Raw genomic sequence first — 22,935 nt, forward strand, 5'->3', positions numbered from 1 at the left:
TTTCAGATAATGGTTAGCATTATGATGCCTCCTATAACAAAATGATTCTTCCTGCTCTCTTCAAAAAGAAAACTCAGCATGATACTTTCAAAATATGCTCTGGAAGATGATATAAGTACATAAAATACAGCTAAAATTTTTAATATATGATAGCAATGTAGTAGTCTAAGAAAACACCAGATTAATCAGAAATAAACCAAAAAATGTACAGAAATAGAAGACTAAGAGAAAATATTTCATAGATATTCTTATAAATCACATGTAATTTTCAAGTTTTAGGAATTCATATCCTATATAACGTTAAATTAATCATATAATAAAAATTAAAAATTAACAGTGTAGGTATATTGCCAAGATTTTAATGTTTTAATTAAACTTTTCCTTTTTTTTAACTAAAGCATGTTTTTATTTTCAAATTCATTAAAGATAATGAAGAAAAGAATAAAAATATTTGAAAATGATAAGGGCCTTGTGGAAAATATTCATTATAATCACAACATACATATAGCTTCAGTATTTTAACAATAATATTTTATCATCGTAAAGCCCTGCCAACTCATTTTTAGACCTTTCCTAAATTATTAGTTAATTGGTAATATTTCTGTGCCTGTGGAAAAAATAAAACGTAGAAAATGGAAAATATAAACAATAATATGAAAATGACAGTAGGGAAGAAGTTAAGGAGTACCTTCTAGAGAGAAAGTTGAACTTTCTGAAATGTGTGATAATAATACAAAAAACTGAAAGATAACAAAAGAGCATACACTGAAAGGTGAGTTTGTTTCCTGCAGCAAACCCTAAGTTCCACTCCTTGGAAATAGTCAATGGTTTCTTTCATTATTTTATCAAGTTTTCCATAAGAAGCAAAAACTTGCACATAAAATAACTGCTCCTCTTTTACAAAAATACATATGGATATATGTACTGATATATATATATATATATATATATATATATATATATATCACTATTATGTATGTGTTGGTACATGTAAACATGGATTTTTAAACACAATAGATAATCACTATTTTGCTTGTTTCACTTAAAACTACTCCTTGATCACTCTTACCACATCTACCATATTAGCACACACAGCTCTACTGATTTTGAAAAACAGATATCAGCTTACTACAAGGATGTATGTTGTTACAACAGGAACCAATTCTTGAACACAAAAGATGTACTAGGCATCTACTAAGGTTTTCTGCATGTATTAATTCACAACATCCTAGGAGTTGAAGATAGTAATGACTATACCAGTCATAGATCAGAGAGCTTAAACAACTTGCCCCTGGTTAAGGGATGATCCCAAAGACCTATTCTACACTTCACCTCACTGTCCTGTCTCATATACCATGGATGTGTCTTTTCCCTGTATTGTAATACAAGAAAATGGTGTACGGACTGGACAGGGAAGTTGTTATGAGCTGAATGTTTACCCCCCAAATTTGTGTATTGAAGTTCTAAATAACCCCCTCCTCATTGTGATGATGTTCGGAAATGGGGCCTTTGGGAGTTTAATAATGATTAGATGAGTCATGAGGTAGGGGCCTCATGATGGGATTTGTGGCCTTATGAGAAAAGGAAAAAAAGGAGACTACTCTGTGTGTGTGTGTGTGTGTGTGTGTGTGTACCTATACTAAAGAAAAGCCATAAAGAAATCAAAGATGACACACATAGATGGAGAAATATACCATGTTCATGGATCAGAAGAATCAATATAGTGAAAATGAGTATACTACCCAAAGCAATCTATAGATTCAATGCAATCCCTATCAAGCTACCAACAGTATTTTTCAGGAACTAAAACAAGTAATTTCACAATTTGTATGGAAATACGAAAAACCTCGAATAGCCAAAGCAGTCTTGAGAAAGACGAATGGAACTGGAGGAATCAACCTGCTTGACTTCAGACTATACTACAAAGCTACAGTCATCAAGACAGTATGGTACAGGCACAAAGACAGAAATATAAATCAACGGAACAATGCCCTGCCCACACAAGCTACTGATGATCTCAGATCTCCCCACAAATGACACAGAAAACCCCTCTGTTCTCACAGTCTTCTCAACACACCACGACTACAAAATCATGAGTGGGGTGTGGGAAGTTGTAGTTAAAGGAAAGAAAGAGGGAAGAGAGATAGAGAGAGAAAGAAAGAAGGAAAAGAAAAGGAAAGAATGAAAAGACAGAAAAAGAAAGACTGGAAAGAAGGAAGAAAGAAAGAAAGAAAAGGAAATATTGGGATAAAAAGAGTATCATTATGCAAAAGCTATGGGGTCAGTTGACATTCTCATGGGCATTGTGACTGCCTACTCACAAGGCTGCTTTACAGATGTAATTCATCATCAACTCTATAAGGACAAAGTAAGAACTATAACCCTGAAAATATGCAATTTTCGCATCACCTGATGCGAAGAGCTGACTCATTGGAAAAGACACTGATGCTGGGAAAGATTGAGGGCAGGAGGAGAAGGGGATGACAGAGGATGAGATGGTTGGATGCCATCACAGACTCGATGGACATGGGTTTGGGTGGACTCCAGAAGTTGGTGATGGACAGGGAAGCCTGGCGTGCTGCGGTTTATGGGGTCGCAAAGAGTCGGACACGACTGAGCAACTGAACTGAACTGAACTGATGATGGCATTCCTTTAAAATGTTTCCTATTTAAATGACCACTTTAAACACCTCACATTCTTAATTGAAAGCTCTGATCTAAAATTGATCTCTGATTAAACACAATCTTTTTTTTATAGCAAAAGTTTTTCTTTATGAATATGCTATACACATTTCTTTTTCTCTAAATATTACAGGTTCTTTTCCAAGGGGGAGGACATTGCATTTTATTGCCCCATATTATAGTGTACTTTAAAACTGTTTATAAACAAACATCTCCATATTGAAATTCCTAAGTAATTCTCACTGAATACACATATTTCTCAGATAACAGGACTACAATATATTTTGCTAATCCTCTAAAAACCTTGAGTTGTTGTAGGGTTAGTAATATTTTCAAAAGGCAATAGCAAATAATACCTACACAGACTACTATTATAAGTGTAAAATTCATATCCCTACTTCTCTTTAAATCTGTAGCAACACTGTCTTTGTAGTTATTACAAACTTTCCCTTCATAATTTACTTAAATGAGAATTGTAAATGGAAAATATCAAGTGGTTTTCCCTGAGGCACAAGGTGCCTTACTTACTTGAAAACACCACAACTTTCCAAATTGTGGAGAGAAAGCAATGAGTAATTTTGAATCTCTTTTTTCTCACTTTGAAAAAGTCAGAAAGGCTTAATACCTTGCACTTACTCTCTGTAACCACTAGATGGCGACTACATTTTAAACTACATGAATATCTTCAGGGTGGAAAAAGGCAAATTTTTCTTTTCACTTTCATGCATTGGAGAAGGAAATGGCAACCCACTCCAGTGTTCTTGCCTGGAGAATCCCAGGGACAGGGAAGCCTGGTGGGCTGCCGTCTATGGGGTCGCACAGAGTCGGACACGACTGAAGTGACTTAGCAGCAGCAGCTGCAAAAGGAGTTACGTTTACATTATTTTATGTACATCATAGCAACACTGGGGCTTCCCTGGTGGCTCAGAGGTTAAAGCGTCTGCCTGGAATTCAGGAGACCTGGGTTCAATCCCTGGGTCAGGAAGATCCCCTGGAGAAGGAAATGGCACCCCACTCCAGTACTCTTGCCTGGAGAATCCCATGGACGGAGGAGCCTGGTAGGCTACAGTCCATGGGGTTGCAAAGAGTCGGACGCGACTGAGCGACTTCAATTTTACTTTCACTTTCATAGAAACACATTGATTACAAAGATAAATCTGAAATATGCTTTGTATTTCATTTCTCTGACCAAATATATCAGGTATATTCCACTTTTCTCTGAAGAATTTTATTTACCAGTTTAACTAGTGGAGCTGAGCTTTCCAAACTCCAGTCAAAAAAAACAATGCTAAAATCTAATAAATATACCCAATTCTACCACTCCAGGGAAAAAAAAAGGATAATTAATATTGGCAACCTGGAGTAACTTGATATATGTGATAAAGTATTTTTTATAAAGTGTCTAATTTCAGTTTCTTTGGTATAAGGACTTCTACTGACTGAATCTTGAGTTACTACTGCCATCCAGTGTTAGAATTCATTCTTTTCAAGTCACCCAAATGCACAATCAAGACTGCAGTGTTTTCAACTTAATGCTCTGAATAACATAAAACATAGCAAAACTAATGCTGTTACACGGCACTCATCAGAATTTAAAAATGCAGCATTATCATGAAAATCTCCCAAGTTGTAACTAGTTACTACAAAGGACCTATTTGACTGCCTTTACTTGAAACATGTGCAGGCAGACTAAGGTGATCCCCAGCGATTTCCTGCCTTTTGGAATTCGTGCCTTTGTGTCAACCTCTCTTCTTGAGTGCTGGTAGGACCTGGGCCTTTCTTCTAGCCAAGAGGAAATGACAAAGGTCAGGGATGTCACAAAAGTCAAGCCCCATGATTATGACACACACAGATATGTGTCTCTGTGTGTTCACCGTGCTAGGAAGCACGGAGGAGAGGCTCTTGGCTAGCAGGAGAGGGTGAGTGGCCACATTGAGGAAGCCCATGACCGGGATCTGCAGACTGCCTCTAACCACTGGTGTCCTTGCCAACCTGCAGTTAGCCTCCAAATTTGAGTACTTCCTCAGCCAACATGAAAGCTAAAGTTTAGGGCCCTCAGTTAAACAGCCACAAGGAAATAAATTCTGCCAATAACATGAATGATCTTGAGAGCAGATTTTCCCAAATTGAGCTCCAGGATGAGAGCACAGTCAAATGCTTCTATCATAGCCCCAGGGAGATCCTGAGCAGAAAACACAGCTAAGTTGTTCCTGGATCCCAACATTTGGAAATGCTAAGAAAACAAATGTCTGTACATGTTGTTTTAAGTATGGATGACTAAGTTTGTGGGAATTTTTAATGTAGCAATCTAGATGGATACAATGTATAAAAATATGGTGTGTTGGATTTTAATGTTGAATCAAAGTATGTCCTTTTGCAATATTTGAAGAATATGGGTCAATTTTAAAAGTCTTTAAAATTTATTAATTGCATTTCTGATGGTGGTGCTTAACAATCTCTGGTGCCAATTCTCTTGGGTAATTTACCAGTACATGAACAGTCGGTATTATCATGTAAATCTACTGAAAAAAATAAAAATCATAAATGGTAATTTGCTGCTTTTCTTAAAAAAGTAAGACAATTCTGCATTAATGTTTTTAAGTAGGGAGGATAGATCTGAAAGATATATATCTCACCATGAAAAAAGTGTATAAAGTCAGTATTACTTATATAAAGTTCACATCAACTGAATAAAAAAATGCCCTTAATTATCCTTGAGGTAATCTTTTTTTAAAGAAAGAAATGGATAGGAATTCCACTAATCAACATGCTCAATTTCTAGAGATCTCAATTAAAACTCAATATCATATATCATATATGTTCTTAGAAAAATAAATCTGGAATGGCACAGTTCCAAGTTCAGCAGATCAGGGGGTGAATCACCACCCAATGTGGGAGTCTCTGTTCAAAAATGGACACTGGAGGCTTAAAATGTCAGCATTCTGCCCTGGGACTCAAGCAGACTTGTCTCCTCAGCAAACCACAGAGCAAATGAACTTGAATGATGTCTGTGGAGTCTATAAGTCCCACATCACAGGGTGGAGTGCTGATCCAAGAATCCCTGTACTGTTCTCAATTTTCAACCAGGAAAGTATAATGACCTTTGCAAGCATCAAGGCTTCCCCACATTTTGCTTCTCTGTCATTTAATGGAAGCCTGTATGGACTCAGTTCCCACTGGGCAGTGTTCCATTTTGCACAATTCACTGAGCACAGGAAGGTAATAAAAGAATATACTCGATAGCTTTCTATAGGGTCAAAGCTGGTGGCACTTTCCTGCTATTTCTCAAAATTGGGACAAGAAAAAGGACACGAGGATGGGGACATCTCGTCTATTTTTGCTTCCAGCATAAGATTAGTTATCTCTATATGTACTGTATCAATTTCTTGACAAGTCCTAAAACATATAAGTATGATAATGATGCTAGTTCCTAGTTACTAAGTGCTCACAGAGTACCTGTGCTAAGTGCTTTAATCCATACTTAATCCTTAACATAACTCTATGCAACAGGCACTATAACTATACTCAATGGTATGGGTAAGGAACTGGAGGCTTCCAGAAGTTAATAATTGCTGAGCTGAAGTTGAAGTACCTCTATTTTTTATTTTTGTTGTTTAGTTGCTAAGTCATATCCGACTCTTTGTGACCCCATGGACTGTAGCCCGCCAGGCTTCTCTGTCCATGTGATTTCCCAGGCAAGAATACTGGAATGGGTTGCCATTTTCTTCTCCAGGAGATCTTCCCAACACAGGGATCCAGCCCCAGTCTTCCGCATTGGCAGGCAGATTCTTCAACAGCAAAATGAGAAGAATGTACAGAGATTCCTCATATACTCTCCCCCCATTATAAACATCCTCCACCAGAGTGGTTTATTTATGAATAATGAACCTACAGTGACACATCATTACCAACGAAAGTCCATAGTTTTTATTAGAGGTCATTAGGGCTCCTCTTGACATTACACCTTCTACAGATTCGGATAAACCTAGACTTCCCAGATGGCCCTAGTGGTAAAGAGTCCACCTGCCAACACAGAGGACGCAGGACACACAGGTTCTATCCCTCGGTTGGGAAGATACTCTGGAGGAGAGCATAGCAACCTACTCCAGTATTCTTGCCTGGAGAACTCCATGGACAGAGGAGACTGGCAGGCTATGGTCCATAGGGTCGCAAAGAGTCTAACAGGACTGAAGGGAATCATTCAGGGTAGGCTCTTGTCTATTTAAACCGAAGCCCATATTCTTAACTGTAATATTACAGAGGCTCCCAAGGTACCATGCTGCCTGGTTAACAAAAGGACAAAAGGAAAAACAATTGGCACTGTAGCATTCTTACAAACAAACCCATGGTAAACATCCTGGTAATGTTTAATCAAAGCACATTTACATGATATACTACAATTAATGCAGTGCTTGACCTGTACTCTTCGTCACAGTCCTGTTTAAGGTGTTTGGGCACTGCAGTAACCTCACTAAGAATTTGGGCTCTGAGGTCAAACACGTTTAAACACTAGCCCTTAAATTCACTGACCTCACAAGCTCGGGGAAATTAACGTCTTAGCTTCCTAACCTACGAAATGTGGTAACCATGCCTACTTCACAGAGCAGGTGTGGGGCTTGTGTGCCACGAGCCCACCTGCACAGAAAGCACAAGCAATAAACGTTTGCCATCTTGCTTTATGCATGATGAAACAGAGCTCCAGGAGTTAGAGCAGTGGCCACAAAGTAAGGCGTGGTGCCCTGTTTCCGACTCCAGGGGCTTTCTCTTTACCCCTTCCATCACCCCAAAGGCATAGGATATTGTTTTTCAACAGAAAAGTTTCTCCCCAACCCCCGCCTCTGGGTTCGGCTGAAGGTCCATCTTCTCTAACCCAGCACCTCAAGATGGTCGGAGGGGGCAAAGGAAAACGGCCTCAGGCGGTTCCTAACGTGGGCTGCACAAACCCAGCCTCTGCCCTCCCTCCCGCAAAAACTACGTCACAAGCCCCCTGCGAATGTTCACTGGGCACCTGTTCCGGCCGGAACCCCACCTCCACGCCCGGGGAGAACGACCTCAACCCCAATTGGCTGTCTCCCAGGGCGACCAAAGATGCGGTGGGCACGCGGGGCCCCTGGCCGGTATTTAAAGGCTGCCGCGGCCCACGCCACCCCGGTCCGGCCCGGACGGCGACGGTGAAGCACCTGGGTTGAGAGGGAGCAGAAGGTAACGGCGCGACCCCTGCCTTCCCCCGGCCCCAGCCCGCGCATCCACCGAGGCGGGTGTGAGTGGGACGCAGGAGCGGGTCTCACCGCGCGTTGCCCACCAACACCTTCCTCACCCACCATCCTTACCCAGCCCCAGTCCCACCCAACCCGCCTTGGCGAGACAACTCGGGTGCGAAGGATCAGAGATTACGCGGAGAGCGACTGAGCGAGCAGAGAGGCGGGGATCCTTCTGGAGACAAAGGCGTGATCCCAGCGGCGGGCACGTGGTGCTGGGCAGAGAGAGAAACGAGGCCCTTGAGACCGTCAGATCTGTCCAAACGCGACGACAGCTCCTAGGGCGCTACCGTGTCGACCTCTCAGAGCACCCTGAATCATGACCCAGACCCTCGACACAAAAGAGGATCCTCTTAATCTGGGCGGCGGCTGGGCATCCTCAGCCCCGTTACGCACCTGGTCGTCTGGCCCCCGAAGGCGCAGGGGCGCTCCCATTTACAGGAGGCGGCCTCGCTACGGCCCCAAGGCCGAATACGAGCCCCCGAGGAAACAGGCGAAGCAGCAATACGGTCCAGGCCCTTGGTTCCAACCACCCTGGCGTCCCTACTGGGCCGTGTATTCTAACTGGGGGCGCTGGAGAGGGCCCTGGTGCCCACCTCCGGCGGGATTCAGGAAGCCCCCAGGCCGGGTGCAAGTGATCCGGGTGTACGGCCTGCATCCGCTCTGCCTTTGCTGCTGCTCCTGCTGCCATGGGCCCTGGAACCCCGGCTGGGCAAGGCCCCCAGGCAGAAAGAAGCGCTGGGGTCGCCGGGGCCGTGGCCTGCGCCGTCACCCTCGCCGCTCCGCCCAGAGGAGCCCTCCGGTGGATCTGAGCACGCTGCTGCGGCCGGTCAACCTGTACGGGTGGCGCGCCCCTGGCATGCGGGCGCCGCGCAACACCACGCAGTTCATCATGAACCAGATCTACGAGGACATGCGGCAGCAGGAGAAGCTAGAGCGCCAGCAGGAGGCGCTGCGGGCGCAGCAGGCCCAGGCGGCGGGCACAGCCTCCCCGGAGGGCGCCTTCGGAAACGACGCCCCACCTAGCGGTGGCCAGGAAGACGAGGAGCTGCAAGATACTCTGTACAGCTTTGTGCAGAATCCCTCTCTCGTCTTCAGTCCTGACCCAGACGAGGAAAAGCAGACGGCCACCTCACAGCTGGTGGAGGAGGAAGAGGAAGGTGAGAGAGAAGAGGAGGAGGAGGAGTGGTGTGACGAGGAGGAGTGTGATGGCAAGGAGCTGGAGAGCCAGGAGGAGGACGAAGAGTCAGAGGCCAAAGATGAGGAGGAGGGCGAAGAGGCTGATTATATGGAGGAGCGGGAAGAGGAGCATGAGGAGGACGAAGTGGAGGAGATAGCAGAGGAAGAAGAGGGGCTAGCGGAGGATGAGCAGACGGAGGAAGAGAATCATTTGCCTCTGGAAATGCCTTTATCATTCCTAGTGGGGGCTGAAGAAGAGAGAGAGAACTTTATGAACTGTACGTATTTAAGCCCCAAACAGAGAATTCCCACAGTGGCACAGGAAGCTCTCTTCATGGTACAGGACATTAACTGTTAAGACATCAGGAAAGGGATTGAGGAATGCAATGGAACTGACTGGAGGCTAAAATGATTTAGCCACTTGTCAAAAACTAACGAAAAAGTGAGTTCCATTAATAAACCTATCATCTTTGGCCATTATAAAACGTTTAAAAATTGGTGTGTTGTGTGTATGACTATGGGTGGGGGAGGTAGAGCTTTCAAATATAATTTAACTGGAAATGATTAAAGGCCAAATATTTTATTACTACAGTTTGAATATTTTCATTTGGTGTTTTCTCCTCTAGATGCTTGAGTTTTTTTTTTTTTTTTAAATAATCCTGGCAATGCTGAAAATGTTTCCTTTTAAACAACTTTATACATCATCTCTACTTAATGAGCTTGGATGAACAGTTATTTTGACTGTTAGATGCCTAAGAAACATGTGCCATGTTTATTAAATGTTCGTCAGTACTTTTAACATGATAGCTGAAACCATTTTAAAATGCCTATTTTAATATTTTAAGATTTTCCACCTTCAGAGTTCATTTTTGAGGGCTGTATTTTGGTAACCCAGTTTGCAGTCTCTCGTGGCATTGCTCATTTATATTCCTTGTTCCACAGTGCTATGGATCTTCCTCAGAAGAACATGAAGTTGCTTCTGTGGAACTGGTTATCTGCCATGGCCTCAGCAATCCATAAATCCATGCATGGAGAGGATTCCCCATGGTCAGAAGTCAACTTGCACACCTAGTTAAAATCTAAGGTAACTGCAAACAATGGAACATAGATTTTGAAGCCTTGTTCCTGGATATATTCCTTGTCATAAGTTCACAGGAATAATAAAAATAGACTTTGCAGAATGAATTTTTTAAAGATGATTGGCCTTTTGGGGGTGGAATATCTTTTTAAAAAATTTTCTTTCCCAATTGTCTTCCTTATAAAGGAGAGTAAAACAAATATTTTTAAGTGCAAGCTTGTGTGAACTAGTTTCTGATGTCTAAACAATTACCTATGGAGAATTCAACATTCAAAATAACAGCTTTTATTCAGACATTTTTAGGAAGTAATACAGTTCTTAGATCCTTGATTCTCATAACTTAATAAAAGTTCCAGTCATAGCATATTTCCAAAACTCCCCTAGATGAAGGATTTGAGTCCAGCTTCTCAAAAATTACATCTTTTGACAAACTATACTACTAAGTATAGTCTGAACCACCATTCAGTATTTAATGAAAAGAGGACTGTAGGGTCTTCTTTACCTGTAGGGTCATCTCATACCTGAATGCTGATTTTATTGCAGCTTTTGGGAGTGATAAGCTTAAGCTGTTAAAAAAGAATAAAATAATTAAAGTGTTGCTGTGCTGCTCAATTCTTATTTTTGAATATCAGACATCTTATTCAGTGGTCAACAGGATGAATGTAAGAAGAAAAACTAACACAAAGATTGTAGAATGATTTTTTAATGACACTAAACAGTCCAAACTACAGCAGTGACTAACCATTTATTATGCACTTAAGAAATCATTATTTTCTGCAAGATGCAATTTTATGGTGACCTATAAAATTGACCACCCATATACATTTCTAATGCACAGGGAGAAACCAAGAATCCTGCTGCTGAGAATGATCAATAAATCCTTACAAGTTACAGTCCAAAAATACTTTCTCCAAGATACTCAAGTAATTGCTAAGTTCTCATTAAAGAAACACTTTCATTTAGGACTGAATTTCTTCACAATCATATCTGGACAGTTCTCAAATTATTCTTACAAAAGATTCCACTTTTACATGACAAAATTCAGCACATGTTAATTGCCTCCACATACACAAGACATTATCCACTAGTCTCAGGGAGGGATGCAAATATGAGCAGTGCTCAAGAGTTCAGTTTGGGAATGATTATTTACCAAATAATTATGAAACTACCAGGATCCAGGGACCACAAACAGTGATTAGGATACGATGGCAAATAAGCAAAATCCGCTCTTGTAGTTTAGTCCAAAGGACAGACACTAAATGAAGTTAGTCAAATCGGCCACTGCCAGAATTCTAAAGGAAGTGCAACACTATGAAAGAATGTATCACAAGGGAGCCCAAGAGAGAAGCTGGGAATGTTCACTGTGGGGAGAGGGTGACTTGAGGCTAAAGATGGAGAGCTGGGAGGAGCTTGGTGCCTTGGAGGAACAGAGTACAAAAGCACCAGAGTGTTCTGAAGGTGCGGCCAGTGAGAAGTGAGAGAGAAACCATATTATCCACTCATTTCTGCACTATCCATATCTTCTGAATAGTCCAGCAAAAAAAAAAAAAAAAAAATTAATGAAAGGAGAACCTAAGTCATTGGTGAGTCTCTACCTGAGCTTTTTTTTTTTTTTAGCCAGATACTGTGATGGTCCCTGTACTAACCTTGAAGGCTGATATGAAATGATTAAATCACGTCACAGGGTGGGAGGTTTGCACATCCCAGTACACCTATTCCACTTTTCAGAGACCTACCCAACCACTCCCGTGTAATGAAGTGGTCCTGGGCATTGCTGCTCAGCATGACTGGATCACCTTGGAGACACGCCACACCACTTGATGATTCAAGAGTATCAGTGTTACATATGGCTCAGAATAAACCCCATCTTTAGTTTTAGAGGTAAGTATGCTTGATGAAAATTCATGATTTAAAAAAAAATTCTTAAAATTGTTTCAAACTTGAGAGGACACAGTGCTAAAGAGCTGCCACTTAGCTGTGTCTTTTAAGAACGGGGTAATATTTGCTTTGTCAACTGTCAGAAAAATAACATTATAAATCATAAGTCTATTCAGAAGGCCTAGGCTTGATAAAAATTTTTGCTGTCTATTCTTAGGTGTTTTTACACAAGAGATTCTGATATTTTCCTTTCCAGTGACTGACAGCATTTCTTAATTTATCTTCATTACTTTGTCTCCATAGTAACTTAATGGAATTTTTTCCTGTGAAAATATTAGTCCTCTAAGGATGGTAAATACACTTGGCATTTGGATAGCAACTCTGAATTCTCTGAGAATGGTTTCATAACATTTGCATATGAAGATAAGAGTTATTCCAACATCTTTAGTTTCATTAAAATAAACACGAGAGGTAAAACAACTCAGCTATATCAAACCCACAGAGTCTGGGAAGAAAATGATTCAAGTATCACCCTTTAGATGTTCTTGGGTCAAGAATAGGATAAGAAAACACAGCTTATTCAGTTTAATTTTTTATTTTAGCAGAATAATAAAATGATATATGCAGCTAAATTACATTTATACAGGTTCAAATTAACATAATTGTAATTGAAAATTACTGTTAATATAAATTGGGCTTCCCTGGTGGCTCATATTAATGCTTCTGAATCAATTTGGCCTTGATTTATCTGTATATAATGCAAAATCAGCATATGGCTGTATCTTAAGTGTTTTAGTACTAGCAATTTAACTTTTAGCCAGTTAATGGAACATAACCTGAGCTCAAGGTCAGCTGATGAAAGAGAAGAGTTTGGGCAACTGTGTTGTCACTGCTGCCTAAGAGACTGGTGATGGGTAGTCTTAGGTCTCTGTTTCCAAAGAAATAGTTATCATACCTTATTACTGCTCACACCAATTTGTTGTTGCTATTCACTCAGTCATGTGACCCCATGGACTGCAGCGCACCAGGCTTCCCTGTTCATCACCATATCCCTGAATTTGCTCAAACTCATGTCCAGTGAGTCAATAATGCCATCCAACCATCGCCTTCTCTGTCGGCCCCTTCTCCTCTTGCCCTTCACCTTCCCCAGAATCAGGGTCTTTTCCAATGAGTTGGCTCTTTGCATCAGGTGGCCAAAGTATTGGAGCTTCAGCATCAGTCCTTCCAATGAATATTCAGGGTTGATTTCCTTTAGGATTGTTTTGATCTCCTTGCTGTCCAAGGGACTCTCAAGAGTCTTCTCCAACACCACAGTTCAAAAGCATCAATTCTTCAGCTCTTAGACTTCTTTATGGTCCAACTCTCACATCCATACATGACTACTGGAAAAACCATAGCTTTGACTCTATGGACCTTTTTCAACAAAGTGATATCACATCCACACATGACTACTGGAAAAACCATAGGTTTGACTATATGGACCTTTTTCAACAGAGTGATAGCTCTGCTTTTCAATATGCTGTCTAGGTTTGTCATAGCTTTTTTTCCAAAGAGCAAGCATCTTTTAATTTCATGGCTGCAGTCACTGTCCACAGTGATTTTGGAGCCCAAGAAAATAAAGTCGGTCACTGTTTACATTATTTCCCCATCTATTTGCCGTGAACTGATGGGACTGGATGCCATGATCTTTGTTTTTTGAATGTTGAGCTTCAAGCCAGCCTTTTCATTCTCCTCTTTCACTTCTTGATGAAATGTTTCTCCTTTCTTCACTTTCTGTCATTAGGGTGGTATCATCTGCATATCTGAGGTTATTGATATTTCTCCCTGCAATCTTGATATACCTACTTGTGATTCATCCAGCCCAGTATTTTGCATGATGTACTCTGCATATAAGTTAAATAAGCAGGTGACAATATACAGCCTTGACATATTCCTTCCCCAATTTTGAACACACCTATTGTGAAGACCAAATAACCTAATATTTATTTCATTATAGACTATAAATCACTGTTAATTATTGTACACAAATCATCTCAATTTATGAACATTGGGTCCAAATTAACAAGGCTCAGGAGATCTCATTGTAGTTTGTTGGATTGAGATATCTAGATAGTTAATATCAACTGAGCTAAACATGAACCAGCTGGTCCTAGAAATTCAATTTTGGCTTCCAGTTATAAGGAATGTGCAAATGCAGTGGTCTGGCACTTTGGTATTGAAACTGTGGTCCAAGGACCAACATTATGGGAACCACCTAATAGCTTTTTAGAAATGTTGCCCAGGCTCCACCCATACCTACTGAGTTGGAATCTGCTTTGTAGAAAGGCGTCTAAGCACACACATGAGAGACCTAGAAGATCTGTGGTTTAGGGGTTTGTGCATTGCAGAGTCCTCTTGGGAATTTAATAATCAAGACTGTGGTTTGTGGGTTCAATACTTCTGTTTTGTTTTACTTGTGTAACCTAAGGCATGTTCCTGAAATTCTGGCTTCTAATTTTCCTCATCTATAGTATCTACCTCCTGGGATTAAATGAGAGTATGATGATTAAATGAGTCAATGCTTACCACATTCTCAGAACAGTGATACTCAATATCTTCCAGTTATAATAAGTATTTAATAAATGCACAGATGAGACCACTGACATATTATGTGGTATCTAAAAATCATTTGTTAATAATTAGGGCAAGTATAAATATAATATCTAATAAGACAATTCGAAAAACTGATTCATTACATGTCTTGTTTTCTCTTGGATAACTGCAGTCAGATGTGTTATTCTGAGCTGCATATTTCGTTGTGCAGGACTGTAAGAACCAATTGAATCTCTGGAGCTGGACTCATTCCCCAAGTACACTTTCTGCCCTCTGTCTCTTCCCCTTACTGGGTCATGATACTTCCATTCTCTTTATGGCTGATATTAATATTCTGATAGGTAGTGCTAAGAATTACCCACTAGAGTCAGATAATTCCTTTCCTACAGGCAATGCATCTTTTCAAAATCAAAATGCATGTATTGTAATGCCTAAAGAGGAAGATTCTATCTTATGCTATACCTCAAGACAATGAAAATGCCAACAAATATGAAATACCTTCTATAAGCCACTTACATAGAACACTTAAGGTATTCAGAACAGAGATCTAAGAATTCAAAAATCATTTAAACATATGCAAGATTTTAACACACGTTATCACATATAACCACACTATTAACTAATACTTGATTTTACTTTTACAGATAAAGGACCTTCAATTCAAAGAAGTGAATTATTTTGGAACTTTGAGTCCTCTATTCTGAGTTCAAAGTTGTGGATCCTGTATGTTATTGGAACACATCTTCCTGTGGTTTTATTTAAAATAAGTTTGCTAGGAATAAAAATTCTTTAATAAATTTAATTTGAGTTCCAAAGAGGGTAGGAAAAAATGCAGTCTCTTCAATGTGGGTTTGGTAACAATGGATCCTAAGGAAGAAACACCGATATCTGTGTTTCAATTTATAATGCTTAGTAGTAGTTTAATAGCTTATATAATTCATGTGATGACAATCTAACAAATTGTTGGTTAAAATTGTGTATGTACACCAATGTAATATAACATAACAATATAATATATAATATAATTACCAATATAATGTTGTGTATGTATACCAATATAATATACCAATATCACAGTAATCCAATATCACCCAATTCTATGCCCTAACCACTAATGCCAAAGAAGCTGAAGTTGAACAGGTCTATGAAGACCTACAAGATCTTCTAGAATTAACACCCAAAAAAGATGTCTTTTTCATCATAGGGGACTGGAATGCAAAAGTAGGAAGTTAAGAGATACCTGGAGTAACAGAAAAGTTTGGCTTTGGAGTACGAAACGAAGCAGGGCAAAGACTAACAGAGTTTTGCCAAGAGAACACACTGGTCATAGCAAACACCCTCTTCCAACAATAGAAGAGACGACTCTACACATGGACATCAACAGATGGTTAACACCGAAATCAGATTGATTATATTCTTGGCAACCGAAGGTGGAGAAGCTCTATACAGTCAGCAAAAAGTGGACCGGGAGCTGGCTGTGGCTCAGATCATGAACTCCTTATTGCCAAACTCAGACTTAAATTGAAGAAAGTAGGAAAAACCACTAGACCATTCAGGTATGACCTAAATTAAATCCCTTACAATTATACAGTGGAAGTGATAAATAGATTCAAGGGTTTAGATCTGATAGAGTGCCTAAAGAATTATGGATGGAGATTCGTGACATGTACAGGAGACAGGGAGCAAGACCTTCCCCAAGAAAAAGAAATGCAAAAAGGCAAAATAGTTGTCTGAGGAGGCCTTACAAGCTATGATCAACTTCGACAGCATATTAAAATAGCTGAGAAAAGATGAGAAGCTGAAGGCAAAGGAGAAAAGGAAACGTGTATACCCATTTGAATGCAGGGTTCCAAAGAATAGCAAGGAGAGATAAGAAAGCCTTCCTCAGTGATCAGTGCAAAGAAATAGAGGAAAACAATAGAATGGGAAAGACTAGAGATCTTTTCAAGAAAGTTAGATATACCAAGGGAATATTTCAAGCAAAAATGGGCACAATAAAGGACAGAAATGGTATGGACCAAAAAGAAATAGAAGATATTAAGAAGAAGTGGCAAGAATACACAGAAGAACTATACAAAAAAGATCTTCACAACCCAGATAAACAAGATGGTGTGATCACTCACCTAGAGCCAGACATCCTGAAATGTGAAGTCAAGTGGGCCTTAGGAAGCATCACTACTAACAAAGCTAATGGAGGCTATGGAATTCCAGTTGAACTATTTCAAATCCTAAAAGATGATGCTGTGAAAGTGCTGTGCTCAATATGCCAGCAAATTTGGAAAACTCAGCAGTGGCCACATGATTGGAAAAGTTCAGCTTTCATTCCAATCCCAAAAAAAGGCAATGCCAAAGAATGCTCAAACTACCCAATGATTGCACTCATCTCACATGCTAGCAAAGTAATGCTCAAAATTCTCCAAGCCAGGCTTCAACAATACATGAACCAAGAACTTCCAGATGTTCAAGTTGGGTTTAGAAAAGGCAGAGGAATCAGAGATCAAATTGCCAACATCCACTGGATCATCGAAAAGCAAGAGAGTTCCAGAAAAACATCTACTTCTGCTTTATTGACCATGCCAAAGCCTTTGTGGGGACCACAATAAACTGAGGAAAATTCTGAAAGAGATGGGAATACCAGACCACTTGACCTGTCTCTTGAGAAACCTGTATCCAGGCCAGGAAGCAACAGTTAGAACCGGACATGGAACAACAGACTGGTTCCAGATAGGAAAAGGAGTATGTCAAGGCTGTATATTGTCACCCTGCTTATTTAACTTATATGCAGAGTACATCATGCGAAATGTTGGGCTGGATGAAGCACAAACTGGAATCAAGATTGCCAGGAGAAATATCAAAAATATCAGATACACAGATGACACCTTTATCACAGAAACTGAAGAGGAACTAAAGAGCCTCTTGATGAAAGTGAAAGAGGAGAGTGAAAAAACTGGCTTAAAACTGAACATTCAAAAAACTAAGAAAATGGCATCCGGACCCATCAGTTCATGGCAAATAGATGGGGAAACAATGGAAACAATGTCAGACTTTATTTTCATGGGCTCCAAAATCATTGAAGATGGTGACTGCAACCATGAAATGAAAAGATGCTTGCTCCTTGGAAGAAAAGCTATGATCAACCTCGACAGCATATTAAAAAACAGAGACGTTAATTTGCTGATAAAGTTCCATCTAGTCAAAGGTATGGTTTTTCCACTAGTTTTGTATGGATGTGAAAGTTGGACCATAAAAAAGCTGAGCACCGAAGAACTGATGCTTCTGAACTGTGGTGTTGGAGAAGACTTTTGAGAGTCCCTTAAACTGCAAGGAGATTGAACCAATCAATGTAACATCAACTCTGAATATTCATTGGGAAGACTGATGCTGAAGCTGCTACTCCAATACTTTGGCCACCTAATGGGAAGAACTGACTCATTGGAAAAGACCCTGATGCTGGGAAAGATTGAAGACAGGACGAGAAGGGAATGACAGAGGATGAGATGGTTGGATGACATCACCAACTTGATGGACATGAGTTTGAGCAAGATCTGGGAGTTGGTGATGGACAGGGAAGCCTGGCGTGCTGCAGTCCATGGGGTCACAAAGAATTGGACATGACAGAGTGAAGTGAAACTGAGACTGATACCAATATAAACACTTTTGGTTGTAATAAACACCAGAGTGGAATAAATTAACCTAAGATATTGTTGTGATGCTGTTCATCTATAACTAAAGTAAAATAAAAATTTTCAGAAAATATTCAGAAAAATTTGTTGGTAATTTTATAGCTATATAAGATATCTGGTTAATATTCATAATATTGCCACTTTATTGAAGATTCGATCTTGTGTAACACCTAAGGGTAAACTATTAATAATAGCATCTTCTGATATTTTCATAAGGCATGTGAACTTTTTATGATGATTGATATTTCTGTTATCATGAAATATTTGAGTATTCTCTCCTATGAATATGTTTAGGCTTTTAGCATATTACTTTTAGTTCTAGTAATTTAAGACTTTTAACTGATGTTAATGTATCAGTTCTCACAGAATCCCTGGTAGATTAGATAATCCATCTGACATTTATCATTAAATAGCACTCCCAAGGACAAAATCAGAATGCTGCTATATATAACTGTATTTTTGTAATTTCCTATTGATCGTAGCAGTCCCTTGAGCTGAGAGATTATAACATAAAAGAACAAGATAAGGTCAAGTCTAAATGTCTGTACATTTCCCCTTGCTCCCAGAAGATTTTCCAAAGTCAATGTTGATTTTTATTTTTCCCATAAAAAAAGAAATAGTTTTCTTTTTTCTTAAGAATACGTTTTATGAATTCTACACTATTTCCTGCAGTTAACTCATGACCTCAAAGTATATACATTAGCACAAATATTTAAATACAAAACAAAGTTAATAAAAGTAACTTTTCTTTCTGTTATTTACTTTCTATTTTGTCTTCTTATGCAGACAGTGTGCCCAACAACTATTAATATTTAGGTGCCACCTAGTGGCAAAATGAAACATGTATACAAAAACGCTACTTGTGTTCCTCTTGTGTTTACAGATGTATTTTTGTGGGATACATAATACACTGATACATATAAAAGGAGTATTGTAAATGTGTTGGCATAAACAATCATATTAAAATATTTTATTGTTTATTTGAATATGTTGCCATATGCTGTGGTGTTTAATAATAGTATCGATTTGCTCAATGAGACCAAGCCACAAATATAAAATTATCAAAGTTAGTAAAGGAGAGAGGGAAAACTTAGGCCCACAAGAGGTCTTGGATTTCCCTAAATGATTATTTTTATACTTATAATAATTTTCACTGCTAATAAGAGTTTAAAGACATTACTATGAAAATATTTTGAATTCCCTTTGACATCCTCTGCACTAATTAACATTAGCAATCTACACTCACAGTATAGGTTTTGCTTTTAATACTGACAACAGAGAAGAAAATTAACAAATTTGAAATTTATATGCTTAAAATTTTAAATCCAGACTGCTAAAGTAAACAATGCCTAATACTTTAATCCTGGTGAATAAAAATAAGAATATATATCCATTGGCCTACTTTCAAATGCAGGACTTGTGATAGTCAGTTACCTCCTAGGACTTGAGCATCATTTAATTTATTAATGATCACAGCCACTAATTACAGAGCAATTTGTTAAGGAAAGAGACAAACCTGTTTATTTGTTGATCAAGTGACCAGAGGATAATTTATACTTGTATTACAGCCCGATTTCCAGCTGTTTCCAACTGCTTAACCACTTCTATTGGAAGCATAAATCAGTGCTAAGGACTGGGTCTTCCTTAGCAGACAGTTTCCACATGTACCACTTTCTTAGCACTGCATTCATCAGTTTTCCCAGAGTAGGTACCCCTGCTTTGTACATCCTTCATGCTCACTCCATTAATAATTCCATTATCCTTTTAAAATTACAGTTGTCTGTGGCTCTCTTCTGGCTAGAAAATCCTATAGGGGAAGGAATTGATTTTCTATTTCCAGTACAGTCTTGCCTATAAGAAGCCCTTCATAAAGATTTGTAATATTATGAAAAATAAGTAAAACTAAAGGTATGAAATGAACTATGATTATTAAGTGGTTCTAACAGGGAAGCATAGTGACTTATTCCTGATGTGTGTACTAAAACAACTTTCAGTAGGAAAACATAAAGAACAAAGAGGAAGGACGGAGCTGTAGAGTAGAGGCACCCAACTACATCTCTTGTGGCCTGAACTCTGTTATAGAGCAGACCAGCTCTCAGGACAGACAGATCCTCCTAGAACTGAACACAAAATCCTTTAATGTAACAAGGAAGCTGTTGGCTCCGAACAGAGCCAACAGATTCTGTTGCTCGGCCACAGAATCAGGAGGATGAACCTTAATAATACCCACAGCAATGGTTCTTAAGGGCACATTATAATAAACTTAAAATGTTTTCTACAATTTAAAGTACCTGATTTAGAAATTCAAAACAGCATGACACTTATTTTATTCCATGTTTAAGGTAGCATTTGCTAAGCTGTTACCCTGAACCAGGGCCTGGACTAAGCCCATGAGTGTTATTTTTGAAAGTGTTAGTCTCACAGTGGTGTCTGACTCTTTGGGACCCCATGGACTGTAGCCCACCAGGCTCTTCTGTCCATGGAATTCTCCAGGTATTCCCTTCTCCATGGGATCTTCCAGACCCAGGGATCGAACCCAGGTCTCCTGCACTGCAGGCAGGTTCTTTATCATCTCATCCACTAGGGAACTTTACCAATGAGAAAGTCGATGCTAACAGCTGTTCAGAAAACTACCCTAAATCACACAGCTAATAGGTGACAGACATGGGAAGCCACTCAATCTGTTTCCTTATATCATTAACTCTGCTTTGTGAAATGGATGGGAGTATGGTGAAATTTTAAATTCAGTTCAAATTATTTTGGGATATAATTCTGAGTCAATATTCAAAATCAAACTTTGGCAGTTATACTGCATATTATAATACCATCCTGGAAAAAATGCTGAGTCTCAGTAATTTATGTCCAAAGCTTCTGTGATAAATTATTTATGAGACGAGAAATTTCAAAGAGAGAAAAGAATCAGAGTGCAAAACTACTAGAATATTCACATCATTAGAGAGGTTTTCTGGCCCCTTTCCCCTGTCTTCTAAGGTCAAAGTATAAAGCTCACTCTGATTGCAAAATTCTTAATTCTCTGAATTAGGATCGGCTGTCACTAATGGAAGTGGGTGGAAATGAAAAATTGCTAGCTACTGGCAGGAAAAGAGCTCCAGGGTGCCACCTGGCAGTGACAGTTAGGGGGAAAAGTTAAATACAGTATAAAAAGTAAAAGCAGCAGCCAGTATCAGGAGGTCAGTTGAAAGCATCTGGGTCTAATGAAGAATCCAAGTGTAAAAGCTGAGAAAGGTTTGCTATGAGGAAAGTATCAGGAATTAGAGTAAGAATGGAAATAGGAAATGTGGATGAAATGTAAAAAGAAGCACTTAGCTAGGAACAATGCCATGCAAGGTATTACAACTCGTATATCCTTATGAAGATTCTTGAGTCCCATGGTCATCAATGAGATTAAAATGCTGCTGCTGCTAAGTCGCTTCAGTCGTGTCCGACTCTATGCGACCCCGTAGACGGCAGCCCACCAGGCTCCCCCGTCCCTGGGATTCTCCAGGCAAGAACACTGGAGTGGGTTGCCATTTCCTTCTCCAAGGCATGAAAGTGAAAAGTGAAAGTGAAGTCGCTCAGTCGTGTCCGACTCTTAGCGACCCCATGGACTACAGCCCTCCAGGCTCCTCCATCTGTGGGATTTTCCAGGCAAGAGTACTGGAGTGGGGTGCCACTGCCTTCTCCAAGATTAAACTAGTCAATCCTAAAGGAAATCAACCCTGAATATTCATTGGCAGGACTGATGCTGAAGCTCCAATACTTTGGGCACCCGATGTGAAGAACCAGCTCATTGGAAAAGACCCTGATGCTGGGAAAGATTGTGGGCAGGAGGAAAAGGGGGTGACAGAGGATGAGACAGTTGGATCAAATCACCGACTCAATGGATGCGAGTTTGAGCAAACTCGGGGAGACAGTGAGGACAGGGAGGCCTGGTGTGCTGCAGTTCATAGGGTCACAAAGAGTCAGACATGACATAGTGGCTGAACAACAACAACATCAGTGTCCCTATGATTACCAACAGACCTAGCCATAAGCATGGGCAAAAGACAGTATTTACATCTTGGTGTACTTTTAAACCCTACTTTCTTTAAGATAGTTTCTACTAGTTAATGGCATGTTCATGTTCTCGTCCGCTTAAACATCTCACCTTAAGCCTCGCCACTCCTTTAGCTTAAGATAAATTTTATCCTTATAGGTGAACTATTAGATTCTGTATATGTCAGGAGAGAGTTGGCAATTAATAATGCCGGATAAATATATAATATTAGCATGGATTTGTTTATTCAGTTTGGCAAAGTTGTTGCTTTGAGGGAAAGAGAGCCAACCCATATGGAAAAGAAGAGAATAAGATTTGATGGGTGTTCAAGTGTAGTGAGGCACTGTTGATAGAGGGTCAGAGGAGAAAGTTGATTGGTCTAGACTGTGTATACAAGACAGAGCTACAGGATTTTGATAAAATTGTGAAAATCAAGTATGCTTTAGAATGCAGAGTTTTTCAGCATTTGGGGTGCTCATTATTATTATCCATTTTTACATTAAAAACTATAGGACACTATAAAGTTTAGACTCATAACACACTTGCTTA

General features: G+C 39.7%; 1 protein-coding gene across 1 annotated transcript; it reads left to right on the forward strand.

The window, feature by feature from the left end:
- The first annotated feature begins 8,259 nt into the window (after positions 1-8,259).
- CCER1 (coiled-coil glutamate rich protein 1) lies at positions 8,260-9,589 on the forward strand. Its single transcript, XM_055566393.1, has one exon. The coding sequence runs from the start codon at positions 8,260-8,262 to the stop codon at positions 9,475-9,477; it is 1,218 nt and encodes a 405-aa protein (XP_055422368.1). The 3' UTR covers positions 9,478-9,589.
- The last annotated feature ends 13,346 nt before the right edge of the window (positions 9,590-22,935 follow it).

Source organism: Bubalus kerabau, chromosome 1, assembly GCF_029407905.1.
Source record: "Bubalus kerabau isolate K-KA32 ecotype Philippines breed swamp buffalo chromosome 1, PCC_UOA_SB_1v2, whole genome shotgun sequence".
In the NCBI taxonomy this organism is placed as follows: domain Eukaryota; kingdom Metazoa; phylum Chordata; class Mammalia; order Artiodactyla; family Bovidae; genus Bubalus; species Bubalus kerabau.

Bases quoted from the DNA above. Each gene is read 5' to 3' on its own strand.
- CCER1 (XM_055566393.1), top strand. From the start codon at position 8,260: ATGACCCAGACCCTCGACACAAAAGAGGATCCTCTTAATCTGGGCGGC.